Source organism: Ichthyophthirius multifiliis, assembly GCF_000220395.1.
Source record: "Ichthyophthirius multifiliis unplaced genomic scaffold scaff_1120509251189, whole genome shotgun sequence".
In the NCBI taxonomy this organism is placed as follows: Eukaryota; Ciliophora; class Oligohymenophorea; order Hymenostomatida; genus Ichthyophthirius; species Ichthyophthirius multifiliis.
In genome coordinates, this window is record NW_004086118.1 from 1 (window position 1) to 12,438 (window position 12,438).

General features: G+C 20.6%; 3 protein-coding genes across 3 annotated transcripts, besides 25 other annotated features; 1 reads left to right on the plus strand and 2 right to left on the minus strand. All coding sequences in view use genetic code 6, as the record gives it.

Moving 5' to 3' along the window:
- Positions 1–102: 102 nt before the first annotated feature.
- On the minus strand, positions 103–6,113 carry IMG5_156770 (hypothetical protein; the record flags this gene model as incomplete). The annotated part of the gene is made up of 8 exons (XM_004030568.1): positions 103–183; positions 326–1,064; positions 1,120–2,757; positions 2,805–3,424; positions 3,863–5,284; positions 5,335–5,491; positions 5,690–5,884; positions 5,938–6,113. 8 exons carry the CDS (start codon positions 6,111–6,113, stop codon positions 103–105), a joined length of 5,028 nt encoding a protein of 1,675 aa, XP_004030616.1.
- Positions 3,428–3,454: a microsatellite.
- Positions 3,446–3,486: a microsatellite.
- Positions 3,572–3,625: a microsatellite.
- Positions 3,577–3,636: a microsatellite.
- Positions 3,579–3,837: a microsatellite.
- Positions 3,604–3,664: a microsatellite.
- Positions 3,617–3,860: a microsatellite.
- Positions 3,628–3,847: a microsatellite.
- Positions 3,735–3,836: a microsatellite.
- Positions 3,754–3,815: a microsatellite.
- Positions 3,794–3,852: a microsatellite.
- Positions 5,532–5,621: a microsatellite.
- Positions 5,536–5,612: a microsatellite.
- Positions 5,539–5,653: a microsatellite.
- An 867-nt stretch (positions 6,114–6,980) lies between the features above and the next one.
- Positions 6,981–7,019: a microsatellite.
- A 1,102-nt stretch (positions 7,020–8,121) lies between these two features.
- On the minus strand, positions 8,122–9,468 carry IMG5_156780 (hypothetical protein; the record flags this gene model as incomplete). Its single annotated transcript, XM_004030569.1, has 2 exons — positions 8,122–8,417; positions 8,471–9,468. The coding sequence occupies one exon, from the start codon at positions 9,466–9,468 to the stop codon at positions 8,521–8,523; it is 948 nt and encodes a 315-aa protein (XP_004030617.1). The 3' UTR covers positions 8,122–8,417; positions 8,471–8,520.
- Positions 8,326–8,360: a microsatellite.
- Positions 9,244–9,327: a microsatellite.
- Positions 9,289–9,341: a microsatellite.
- Positions 9,319–9,356: a microsatellite.
- Positions 9,447–9,489: a microsatellite.
- Positions 9,490–9,553: 64 nt separating this feature from the next.
- Positions 9,554–9,603: a microsatellite.
- A 40-nt stretch (positions 9,604–9,643) lies between these two features.
- Positions 9,644–11,970, plus strand: IMG5_156790 (hypothetical protein; the record flags this gene model as incomplete). Its single annotated transcript, XM_004030570.1, has 4 exons — positions 9,644–10,590; positions 10,659–10,786; positions 10,852–11,514; positions 11,604–11,970. The coding sequence occupies 4 exons, from the start codon at positions 9,644–9,646 to the stop codon at positions 11,960–11,962; spliced, it is 2,097 nt and encodes a 698-aa protein (XP_004030618.1). The 3' UTR covers positions 11,963–11,970.
- Positions 10,791–10,827: a microsatellite.
- Positions 11,532–11,591: a microsatellite.
- Positions 11,541–11,597: a microsatellite.
- Positions 11,971–12,128: 158 nt separating the features above from the next.
- Positions 12,129–12,179: a microsatellite.
- Positions 12,180–12,438: the final 259 nt, after the last annotated feature.

The window sequence follows — 12,438 nt, forward strand, 5'->3', positions numbered from 1 at the left end:
GGGCTTCTACTATTTAATAATCTCCTTTTCCTTTCAAAGAACTTAAGGCTTTTTATAGAGTTTATTAAACACTAGATTTACCTGAATATGCCGCTCCGACTATCATAAGACCATGTCTGACGTTTATTGTGTCGTATAATTGGATACATTTATTAATGAAGTTTTATTTAGGTTGTAATGGTACTGTATTTTATAAACACGAAGTCTTTAAAGCATCCAAAAGAGAACCATAGTCAATTACTGGGACGGTTACGCCAGGAAAAAGATCACTTGTTATAGATTGGAAAAGAGGAATGTCATTTATGGTAAATTTAGGTAAATTTACGTCCATTAGGGCTCTTAAACATATAATGTCTTCACTGTCAGTCATTACTCTTTTGAGGTTTCCGGCGGCTGTAAGTATTGCTTTTAGGGCTCTCATACCAAAATCGTAATGGTCTTATGAGGATAATTATTCGGAACTAAGTCTTAGAGAAGCTACTATTTTTCGGGCTAAATTACGAGCGGCTGAAAAGCCTACTGAATATAAATATATTTCAGCAATTAATGCATAATCAGGAACCATCATAGCACATGGTCTGAATAAAGACTTTAAATTATCAGGTAATTCTGATCTTCCGGCATAACCAGGGTTCATAGTAATATTAATTGCACAAGTGTCGACTAATTTTATTTCTTCACCATCAAATTCAAAGGTTTCACGAGGACGAGCTTTATTTAGTTTTATAGCCATTTATATACTCAATACTTAAGATGCAACCACAGACAAGACTTCCAAATCGATTCTATTAAATTCATCAAAACAACACCATGCTCCAGATGATGCTAGACCTTTAAAGAATTTTCTCATAGCAATGAAATTTAGACCATCTGAACAGTTAAATACAACACATTAAACAGCTAGTGCTTTTGCTAAATCTTTCACTGTTTCTGTTTTTCCAGTACCTGCGGGTCCTTCAGGGGCTCCTCCGTATTATAGTTAAAATGCACCCATTAAAGTTCTATAACATCTATCTGTTAATGGTGTTATAACCAATCTTGTTGAATTTCCTAAATATTCAAAACTATTTTATTTCATTTATTTTTTAAATAAAATATATTAAAAAAAAGTAAATTTACTCATAACTTAAATCGGCGGATATCATTCTTACTTTTAAATCAGGTTTGTGATTATGTTTTTCTTCCCAATAATATCTTAATTAAGAAATCCAATTGAAATCCTAAACTGATTAACATCCCGTCTTTTCTAAATCGACCATAACATCTTTAGCATGAACATCTAATACAACTAAAGCCCCTAAAGTTAATCTAGCAAGAGGCGTTAAATCCTTCCTTACTAATTCTACTATATCGAGTAATTACTATTCTAAATAATGTACATAAGCACTTATATTTTAAAAAGTATAAATTCCATCTTCAATATCAGTTTCATGATCTTTTTTTCCATTCAAAATTGAATTTTCGGCTCCTCTAGTCCATCTACACATATCAACAGCTAAAACGACTTACCCAGGCCATTTTTAAACCCAATCTGATCTATGTGAATTTTCATCTACGAGGGATGCTTTTGTGATATTTTTGAGAGTATTTCTCATCATCAATTCTATATCACCAAGCCATTTTTCTACATTTCCTTTTTTATCACCTTCATTAACATTTATAGGCTAATTAAATTTAACAACTTCAGCTTCCGCAGAGATCATTCCACATACATCTTCTGCTGTTGAAAAGTCCAATTTATAGATAGCTTCGAAGCATTTATTTATATGTTTTTAAACTTTCTAAGGATCTTTAGTGTCTGCTAAAATTTCTAATAATTCTTCATCTGACAAGAAGAAAAATCTGGGAAAATCTCTCCTTTTAGACTCAAGATAATCACTCAATTTTTTCTATATTTCATCCAAAGTCTTATTATGTGTCGCGAAATCGTTTTTTAATTTATCGCTTTCAATACCTTCCCATAAACCTGGTTCTTTAGAGAAAAAATCCATTGTAACTCTCCAAAAATCATCAATATGGTCGAATTTTTTCTTTTATAATTCCATTTTCTTCTTAATATCTTCAGATGCAAATATAGGTTCTAAATACATCCATGATCTTTAACATTTGATCCAACCTTCCAAAGTGTCTTAAATGAAAACTAATTTCTACTCCAACAAATCTGCTTGTTTTTTTAGATTTTTCATATAAGGAGAAGATTTTTACATTCCTAAATTATTCAATTGTTCGTCTAAAATTTATTGAATTTCGTCTACTCCTTTCAATGCGTAAGTATGTACTTTACTTTTAGTATATGGTATTATGTCTAGTTTTATACTTTTTACTGTATCTTCCATTTCTTTAAGCTTTTTTTCTATACTGTATTATTTTTCAGCTTTTTTAGATACTTCTTCAATTACTTCTTTAAAATCTGGAGTTTGACATAAAAGTTCGGTCAGGTTTAAGTAAGTTATTTCTTCACTCATTTATTTGTCTTTAGAAACTTAGCATCTTTCATATATTTCAGCCCAATGCTACTATACACTGGTTTTTTTTAAATTCTTTAAAGCCTCAGTAGTCAAGCATTCGAACATCCACATTTTTTATCTAAATTTATTTATATCACCTAATAGTTTTTCAGATAATTAGGCTGCTTTTTCATCTCCTGCTGGGTCGTTTGTATCAGAAAATTTCTTGAATAAATTTTTTGTTTCAATAAAATATCTCTAATTAACAGCTTTATCAATTTCATTAAAATTTTATTATAAAAGAGGTCCCCTTTAAATAAAAAATTATTATTATTTAAAAAAATATAGATGTATTACATTGTCCATTCTTCCATATTAGTAATAAATTAAAATAAAATTTCCCATAATTTTTTGTAAGGTTCGAATTCTTTGACTGAATTTTCTAAATCATCCCATATGGAAATTTCATCACCAAATAAATTTTCCCTACTATTAAATGATTTAACCTTTTCAACAGCTTATTACATACTATCATCAAAAAGGGCAATTTATGTATATTTATCTTTCACTTCATTGTGTGAATATGTATTATTTTATTTAATTTCTGCAAATCCTTTTTAGATTTACATAATAGTATTTTAGAAGTTGTTTTTTTCTTATTCTAATGCATTTCTGAATTTAGCTTCGGAAATTTCATATGTTCTATTGCCATCACCTGCAGCTTCCTTAACTAAAGCTGGTTAAGCACTAAAATAAAAAAATTAAGAAACAGCAATTTCACCTTTTTCGTCTTTGGATAAATAGCAATATTTTTCTAATATTTAAAAAAAACTTCCAAGAATATTAATTTCATTTTTTTATTTGGCTAAATTTACTTCGTTTTCTTTTATAAATCTTTTTAAGACAACTAATTCTTGCTCATTTAAGGGATTCTTTGTTAAATCAATTCTCATTTAATCATATACACTCTGAATTCTCTATAAAAAATATATATTAAAAAATATATAAATACTAAAAGTAAATATTTATATATCTAAAAATTAAAATAAATATAATTAATTTATTTATATGTAAATATAATTATATGTAATTAAATATATAAATAAATAGAAATATATATATATATAAATTTATTATATTTATATTTATTAATAACTTTTAATATATTTTTTTTATTATTTTTTTTTATATTGATTTATATTTATATTTATTTTTTAAATAATCATTTTTATATATCTATTTATTTATTTTATTTATATATTTTAATAACTTTTAATATATTTAAATTTTTTATTTTTTTATTTTATATTATATTGATTTATATTTATATATATTTTTTATAATGATTTTAATATATCTATTTATTATTTTTTATTTATTTTTATTTATAACTTTTAATATATTTAAATTTTTACTTCCGTTTCTTCTTAACAAATTTAATCTACTTTTTATAATATAGCTTATATAAATTCATCCGCTTTATTACATAAATCTTCTTTAGCTTATTTAGTTCTTATTTAGAAAAAACAGAAATTTTATTAATCAATACACAATTTTTCAATTTCTTCCTTTGCTTATACATATTCTTGTATTTTTTTATCTAATTCTTATGAATCAAGATTTAAAATCATAGATCCTTTTTAATTATCACCAAAAAGTTATTTTAATGTACTAGAGATAGATTTCTCTAATAAAAATTAATATTTTTTAAACTTTTCTAGTACTATATCTGGGCCTTCGTATCCTTTTTAAATTACATTCATAACAATTTCTTCCCCTTTTTTAATCCAATCTAAATCCATACTAATAGGAAAAGAGATTTACTATTAAAGTTTATCTATTAATGGTACTAAATCTTTTTCCAAAATAAAAAAACCATTAACATAATCTACAAGCCATTAAAATGGTTTTAAAAGACTCTAAGTGATTTTTTTTAAACTAGGTTAATAATAGATATAATCTTTTGAATCTTCCTCATAATCATCACCTATATCTATATTTAAGCCTGATATACCTCCGTTATTATATAAATTACTTTTATCAAATAAAGTAGTATTATTATTTAATATACTGGTATTATTTACTATAGATGCATTCGTATTTATTGCATTATTATTATTTTATTTAACTTATTCTTTTTTTTTATTTTTTTTATCATTTTTTTTTGAAGATTTTTATTTTGCTTGTAAATTTAAAATTATAAGATTATAATTATTTACTATCCAAATATCTTTATCCTACCCATCTTCTGGTAGTATAAATTTTTTTAAAAAATTACAATAATCATCAATATTTTTTTTTACAACATTTTATCTTACATAGGAATTTATCATTAAATCTATTCTTTTAATCAATCTTTATAATTCAGAATTAAAATAAAACTGATTTTCAATAATGTAAAATCTATAAATATCCCTTAAAGAATCATGTATTTCTGATATAATATACTCTCTCCATTACATTTATAATGTTTATCTTGCACTTACATGATATGCATATTGTGATTATTCAAAATTTCCCAACGATACTGGAAGTGTGAGCTTTTCCCAATTAGTTTTGAATAGTTTATGATTTTCATACATATCAGATCTTTTTGTGATTTCATTTAATGTTTTAACTACTAAATCTTTGTTTGATAAATGTAGCTTTTATAGTTAGTCCTATATTTCGTAATATGGGTATTATAATTATACATAAGTACCATATTATCGTATTATTTTTTCTTCAAAACGATTTTTTATTCGATATCTTTACCATTTTAATTCATTTTTAGAATCAGCCATTTCATTTAATACAATACATTTTTTACTAAAGAAATTGTATTATTTTTCAACATCCTATATAATATTTTTTGCATAGAATTTAAAAAAAAAAAAAATTATTTTACTTCCATTAAATCTTTTATGAATTAAGATTTATATATATCCAGTTATAATGCTTATTTTTTCTTTTTAGATAATATCTTGTTTAAAATATTATCTTTCCATTATTATTACATATATTGTATTTTAGAATCTTATTATCTATTTACATATTTATCAAACCTAAAATATAAAAAATAATAAATTTTTTATTTTTTATTACATAAATATAAATAATATAATATTATATATGATATAAATATACATGTATATATATATATAATATATATATATATATATATATTTAAATAATTCATATAAATTTATATATTTAAAGTTTATATAATTAACATATCATAATTTTTATTTTTATTTTATTACCTCAAAGCATCTTCAGCATTTAATTGTCTTTATTTTGATAATTCAAATCTTTCTTTAAATTAATACTCATCCTCTTAACTAAACATCAAAGATAGTCTCACAATATTTTTAATTTAGTTATTTTTTAAAATTTTAACTTAATATTTATTAGTCTTAATATCAAAATCAATTACTTATGCATCTGTCCATATATATCTTAATTTTTTTTATATACAAAAATTAATTTATTTTAATAAGTATAAAATTACTTTCCATCTTAAAAAATAGGACATTTAGCATGAGCTACATTAGGTTAAGATTTAAATTTTTCAATCCATTATTAGGGTGTTATTTCTTCTTCCCAACAGTCATATTTTTTTAGATTTTTATTAGTATTTAAACCTTTTTCAGGAAATTATTTTTCCTTTTCTTTTGCATTATCCATTAATGCTTTAATTAAATGTGGAGAATATATACTATTTTCATTTTTAATAAAACTTTCATTTATATGTGTATGCTCTTTTATTATTGAACTATTATTTAAAGGTTAACAAGACTAATTTTATAATAAACTTTAACTTATTACATGATCTGATTATCTTAATTTATAACTCTTTTGATATCTTTTTAATTATTAAGAATCTTAATTATTTAATATTGATTCTTCTTATGATTATAAAAGACTCTACGTTTAATCTATAGGAGGTAGTTTTAATTTATTTGCACCTATCATTTATTATGGTTAAGAAATGTTTAATTTTGGAGGATGTATTTCTTTTTTGCTAGAATGGTAGGCTTGTATAGTTTCATCTACCATTTTTTCCTCCATTTCTGCTTCTTCGAAATTAAATTTAGGTAAATGAATTTTAAACAAAGGACCTATTTTAATTTATATATTTGTATTATAATATGATATATATATATTTATATTTGAGTTATTATGCATTTTTATATTTTCCAAAATTACATGTTTATTATTATTTCTTTATTTTAATTATTTTCAAATAAAGATGTAATATTTATTTTAATTTTTTTATTTTTATTTTTGGGAAATTGCTAGTTTTAAATTATAGTTACCTATTTTATTCGTTGAATTCTTTTTGTTCATTTATTTATATCAACTATTTTTTTTTTATTTTTAATATATATTTTTAATGAAAAAAATAAAAAAATAAAAAATAAAAATTATTTTATTTAAAGCAGTTTTTTTTTTTTTTTTAACAAAAAATTAAAATAGAATTAATTTTTATATAAGAATAACATACAATTCTTTTATTTTAAAAACATATAACAATTAAAATTTGGCAGAATATAAAAAAATATAATATAATTTAAATAAATAATAAAATAAAATATAAATTATATTATTTATAATAATAATAAAAAAAAAACAACTCTAATAATAAAAATAATTTTAATAAATAACAAATATATATTTTTTTAAAAAAATAATAAATAAATGTATTAAAATAAATATGAATTTTTAAATAAACTATTAGATTAAGAAATAGAAATAGCGAAAAACCGTTCGTTCTCTTTAATAAATAATAATTCATATAATAGTCAATCAAACAAAGAAAATAATCTATTTTAAAATACAAAACAATAATTATACAATAGCCAAAGTATTCAAAACAATACAAATTATATTTTACAAAACAGTCTTTTTAATTAAAAGGAATAATTGTTATCTTTAAAAAGACAAAATAAATAAAATTATCCTTAGGTACATTTAGTAGAAAACTTATCAAAAAGTACAAACGAACCGAATAATTATATGTTATAATTTGAATAAATAAAAAATAAAATTCTAAGCCTAGAAAAATAAATGAAATAAAAATAATAATAAAATACTTCTCCTTATTTTTATGAAAATAATAAAAATAATAATTTAACTTTTTTAGAGAATGACTATAAAAATAATTAAATATCGATTAAAAAGTTTAAAAAAAATAGTTCAAAAAATATTTAATTTTCAAATAAAATTAGAAGCCATTCTTTAAAAAATAACAATAATAATACAAAATCAAATTAAAAAAACTCTAATAATAAAAATACTTATAACTTACAAATCTAAGAATTGTAAAAAGAAATGAAATACTGGTAATAAAAAAAAGTAAATAGCATAATAAATTGCTTAGTTTATAATAATAAAGCAATTTATAAGAAAATAAAATTAAATAAATAAAAAGCTAACTAAATAAGTTACTCTAAATGTAAAAAACATAATAGAAAACACACTTCAATTATGATGAAATATATTCGAGTTTATAAAAATGTGAACGTACAAAATAAAAGTAATAAATATTAATAAAATTATTAAAAGAATAAATAAAAAACACTAAAAAAAATATATGATATATAAAACTTTAAATTTATTAAAACATTTTTTTATATGACATATTTATTTATTACTAATTAAATATATAAAATTTATTTCTTTTTTTTTTGTTACTACATTCACATATAAAAATATTCTGGATTTATATTATTATCTTTTACATTAAGTAATGCAAAAGCACCAGTTTATGGTAAATTATAACCTTCTATCCACATTCTTATTAAGGCTGCTATATCATCAGGTTTAGCCCAAGTAGAAAAATCTGAATTAGGCATATCTTATCTATTTTAAGGAGTATCAATTATTTTTCTATTAGAAAAATAAATAAATAAAAAATAATAAAAAAAAAATTATTTACGGTAAAATAGTTATTACACGAGATTATACCGGCATATCTTTAGAAACAGCCTAAAATCGAAATTAAAAATATATTTCATTTATAAAAATATAAAAAGAAAAACCAATTTCGATGCTAATGTATGTACAGATGTTTTACTAAGTGCATATCCTATCATATCACTGCAAGGGTTATTTAAAATCCCCCCTGCCCCAGTTAATACTAATAATCCTGATTCTTTTAATATATTTGTAGCTAAATGAGCAGCTTTTTTTTAATAATAAATTATTTTTAAATATTAATATTTTTACCCATAATTGATGGCAATATGTTACAAATATGCATTTTATCATAAGTATCGAAAATTCTCTCATCTTTTATAGAACCACTTGTCCATCCCCCAGCTATACATATAATAGCATCATAGTTATTTTTCTAAAAAGTTTATAGTTATTATTTTATTAATGGTAATTGTTCTTTTGTTGATATATTTGGATTAATTAATATATTTAAAGAGCATTATTTATTCTATTTAATATCTATATTTGCAATTCTATAGTTATTTATTAAATTGGAAATTAAGCAACGACCTTTATTTTTAAAATAATGTTACTTTTTTAATAAAAAATCTTTAAAAAACCTAAATTTCCATTTCCACCAAAAATTAATATATTTTTTAAAGACATTAAATATTTATATATTAAAAAAATTTTAATTAAATATATATATATAGATTCTAATAAAAATAATTTTTAATTATTTTCTAATTATTATAAAAAATAATAAAAATAATAATATTTAATTGAAAAGAGGATATAAAAATAATAATTTTTAATTAATAAAACTTGATATATATTTTATATTTTTTTTTATTAAATAATTTTAAAATGTTTAATAATATATAAATATATATATATAATATATATATATATATATATATATATATTTATTATATTAATAAATATAATTATTATATTATATCAAAAAATATTTATAAAATAAATATTTATCAATTTTTGATTAAAATATTTTACATATAATAAATTACTAATGTATTTTTATTTATATAAAACAAAAAATTTTTTACTTTATAACTTTATATAAATTAAATTAATAATTCATTAAAATTAATAGTAAATTAAATACAATACCATAAAACATATATAAATACTTTATATAACTATAAAAAAAAATATTATCTCTAATTAATAAATAAAAAAAAAATTTTTAAAATAAATAATAAAAAAAAACTTAAAAATCTTAAAATATTATAAAAGTCAAATTCAAAAAAAAAAAAATGTTTACATCTGCATTTTCATTTAATTTAAATAATCCCGTAGAGGAAAATTTATCAACAATATTAAGATTAGATAGTCAAAAGCCATAACTTGCCTGTGTATCCATAGGCGGCAAATTATTTATATCAAACAACGAACAAGTCGAGTTTTTAAATTTAAACAAAAGTATAAAATCTTTAGCTACATCAAAATACGACCCAGACTCTAATTCCGAATAAATAATATTCGCATCCCAAAACACCCTCGTATGTTACGATGTACTAAAAAATAGTGAAAATTTTTACAAAGAAATTGAAGATGGAATAAATGTGATTGCCTTTACACCCGAAATGTCTGGAATAAAAGGTCCTGTAACCATTATAGGAGGCAACTGTAGTATATAAGGTTTTAATTCTTAAGGTGATGAAATATATTGGAACGTAACTAGTGATTTGGTTACCTGTATTGGATTCACAGATATTGACGGCGATTAATCCTTAGAATTAATGGTCGGAAGTGCGGATAACTATATAAGAATTTTCTAAGGAGAAAGCATTCTTTACGAAATCCAAGAAGCTAGTAAGCCTCTTATATTATCCAGAATGACTAAATAGAAGTTTGCTTTTGGATTAGAAAACGGAATGGTGGGCGTTTATTAGAAAAAATAAAGAAAATGGAGAGCTAAATCTCAATATAAACCCATTGGCGTTCTTTTAGGAGATTTTGGAAGCGAAAGATAAGGATATAAACCTATTATTATCGGAAGGTAGAATGGTTAAATTGAAATAAGACATGATGCTACTGGTGAAATTTTACATAAAGTCATGTTAAGTAGTCCTTTAGCAAAAATTTTTAGAGATGATTTTAGATAAGATGGGAGTAAGTAGATTGCTTGTATTTAATGTGATGGGTAGGTTTAAGGATATATTATTAATATTAAAAAAGAAAATTTTAATGAAAATGCAACGTAAATATTTATATTTCATTTTTTTTTATTTATTTATCTATTTTATTAAAGATCTGATTAAAAAATAGATTAACATGGTTATTTAGAAGAATTAAAAAAAAGAAACAAAATTTAGTTGAAAAAATTAATAATTTATAAAATTAAGTTGATATGAAAAAAACAGACGGAATTTCGCCTTAAGAATAATTAAATTTAAGTAAATATATATATATATATATATATATATATATATATATAATTTTTTTTTATAATAAATAATAGTAAATTCTTTCAAAATAAACCCAAAAACAAAAAACGTTGAATTATGTATAAAATGTAAAAATCTTTATATCAAAAACGCTATTTTATTTTGCGAAAAGTTATTTGTAGACTCCGAAACATTATTTTATTGTCCAAAGAATGTCAAAAACACTTTAAATATTCCACTTCCAATATAGAAAAACATTTCTGAAAAAATAACTGTTAAATGTATGCTAAGTAATACAATATCAAGCTAATATTATTAAGTATTTACTTTCACAAGCTAATTACCTAAATTTAGTAGATATTTATTTATTAATACATTCGAAGAAGCTAATTTATAAGCACCAATATCATAAGTCAATATGATAATAAATGAAAGAATTTCAAGATTTGTTAAATGGATTAGTTAAAGTTTTATTGTTAATTAAGAAATTATTGATAAATTGGAATAAAATTAGACTTAATTAGTTGCCAGGTTTGTTAATATTTAAAATAGGGAAACATTGCAAATTAGTATTGATTAAAATAATGCTCATGTTTAAATTTTTTCTGATGATATTGAAGTTGCAGGGGATGTAATATAAGATATGTGTTAATATAATAATATTACAGAGTTAGAAAGTTAAGGCTAATTTCCTTAAGAAATGGAAAAATTCAAATAAATTTTAGATTAAGTTAAATGTATAATAAATATAATGATTTTAATATATTTTTTATTTATATTTTTTTCTATTTTATAATACTTTTATTTTTATATTATAATAAAATAGAATATTCAGAGGCTAAAATGAATATTACAGCTGATATTGCTGATTCTATATAATAAGTCAAAACCTTTATTGTAAAAGCAGAAGATTCTAGAATTTGTGGAGATATGAAATTTATGAAAAAATATTATTCTGATGTAATGGTTTAAAATAATAATTTAATGACAGAACTTATTAAAAGGAAAAAAAATAATAACATTTTAATGTCATCTTTAAAAGAAATTAATTCCATGATAAATAAAGCATCTAATATACGCTTAGGAAATGCTAAAACTAGGGTTACTACTCTATGTAGAAATGCTATTAAAAATAAAGACTTTTTCTCTTTATTAAGAATTATAGAAGGTGGATAAGAGTATTGATTTTTTATTTTTAAATTATATTAAATTTTTATATATAAGCATATTTTTGTTATTTTTTTAAATAAATAATTAAATTGTTAATTTTGTTTGTAAAATTAGATTATTATTAAATATATTAAAATTTCTTTTATAAAATAATAAAATAACATTTTGTTAATAAATAATCTTTATAAAAATATTATATTATAAAATTTAGAAAAATTTTAATATTTATAAATATTCGATTATTTATTATACTTTACAATGTAAAAGCATAATTTAATTTATTATTGTTTATTTTTAAATATAATTAATGTTAAATGAATAAAAAAGCTATAATAATTTAAATATAAATTAGATTTTTAAAATATTCATAATTAAAAGTATTGTTTATTATGGAAATTAATATTTAAATATTTTATTACATTTTTGTTTTCAATAAATACTTAAACAGCTTTAATTTTTTAATTATAGTTAATATCTATAAAATTGAATTT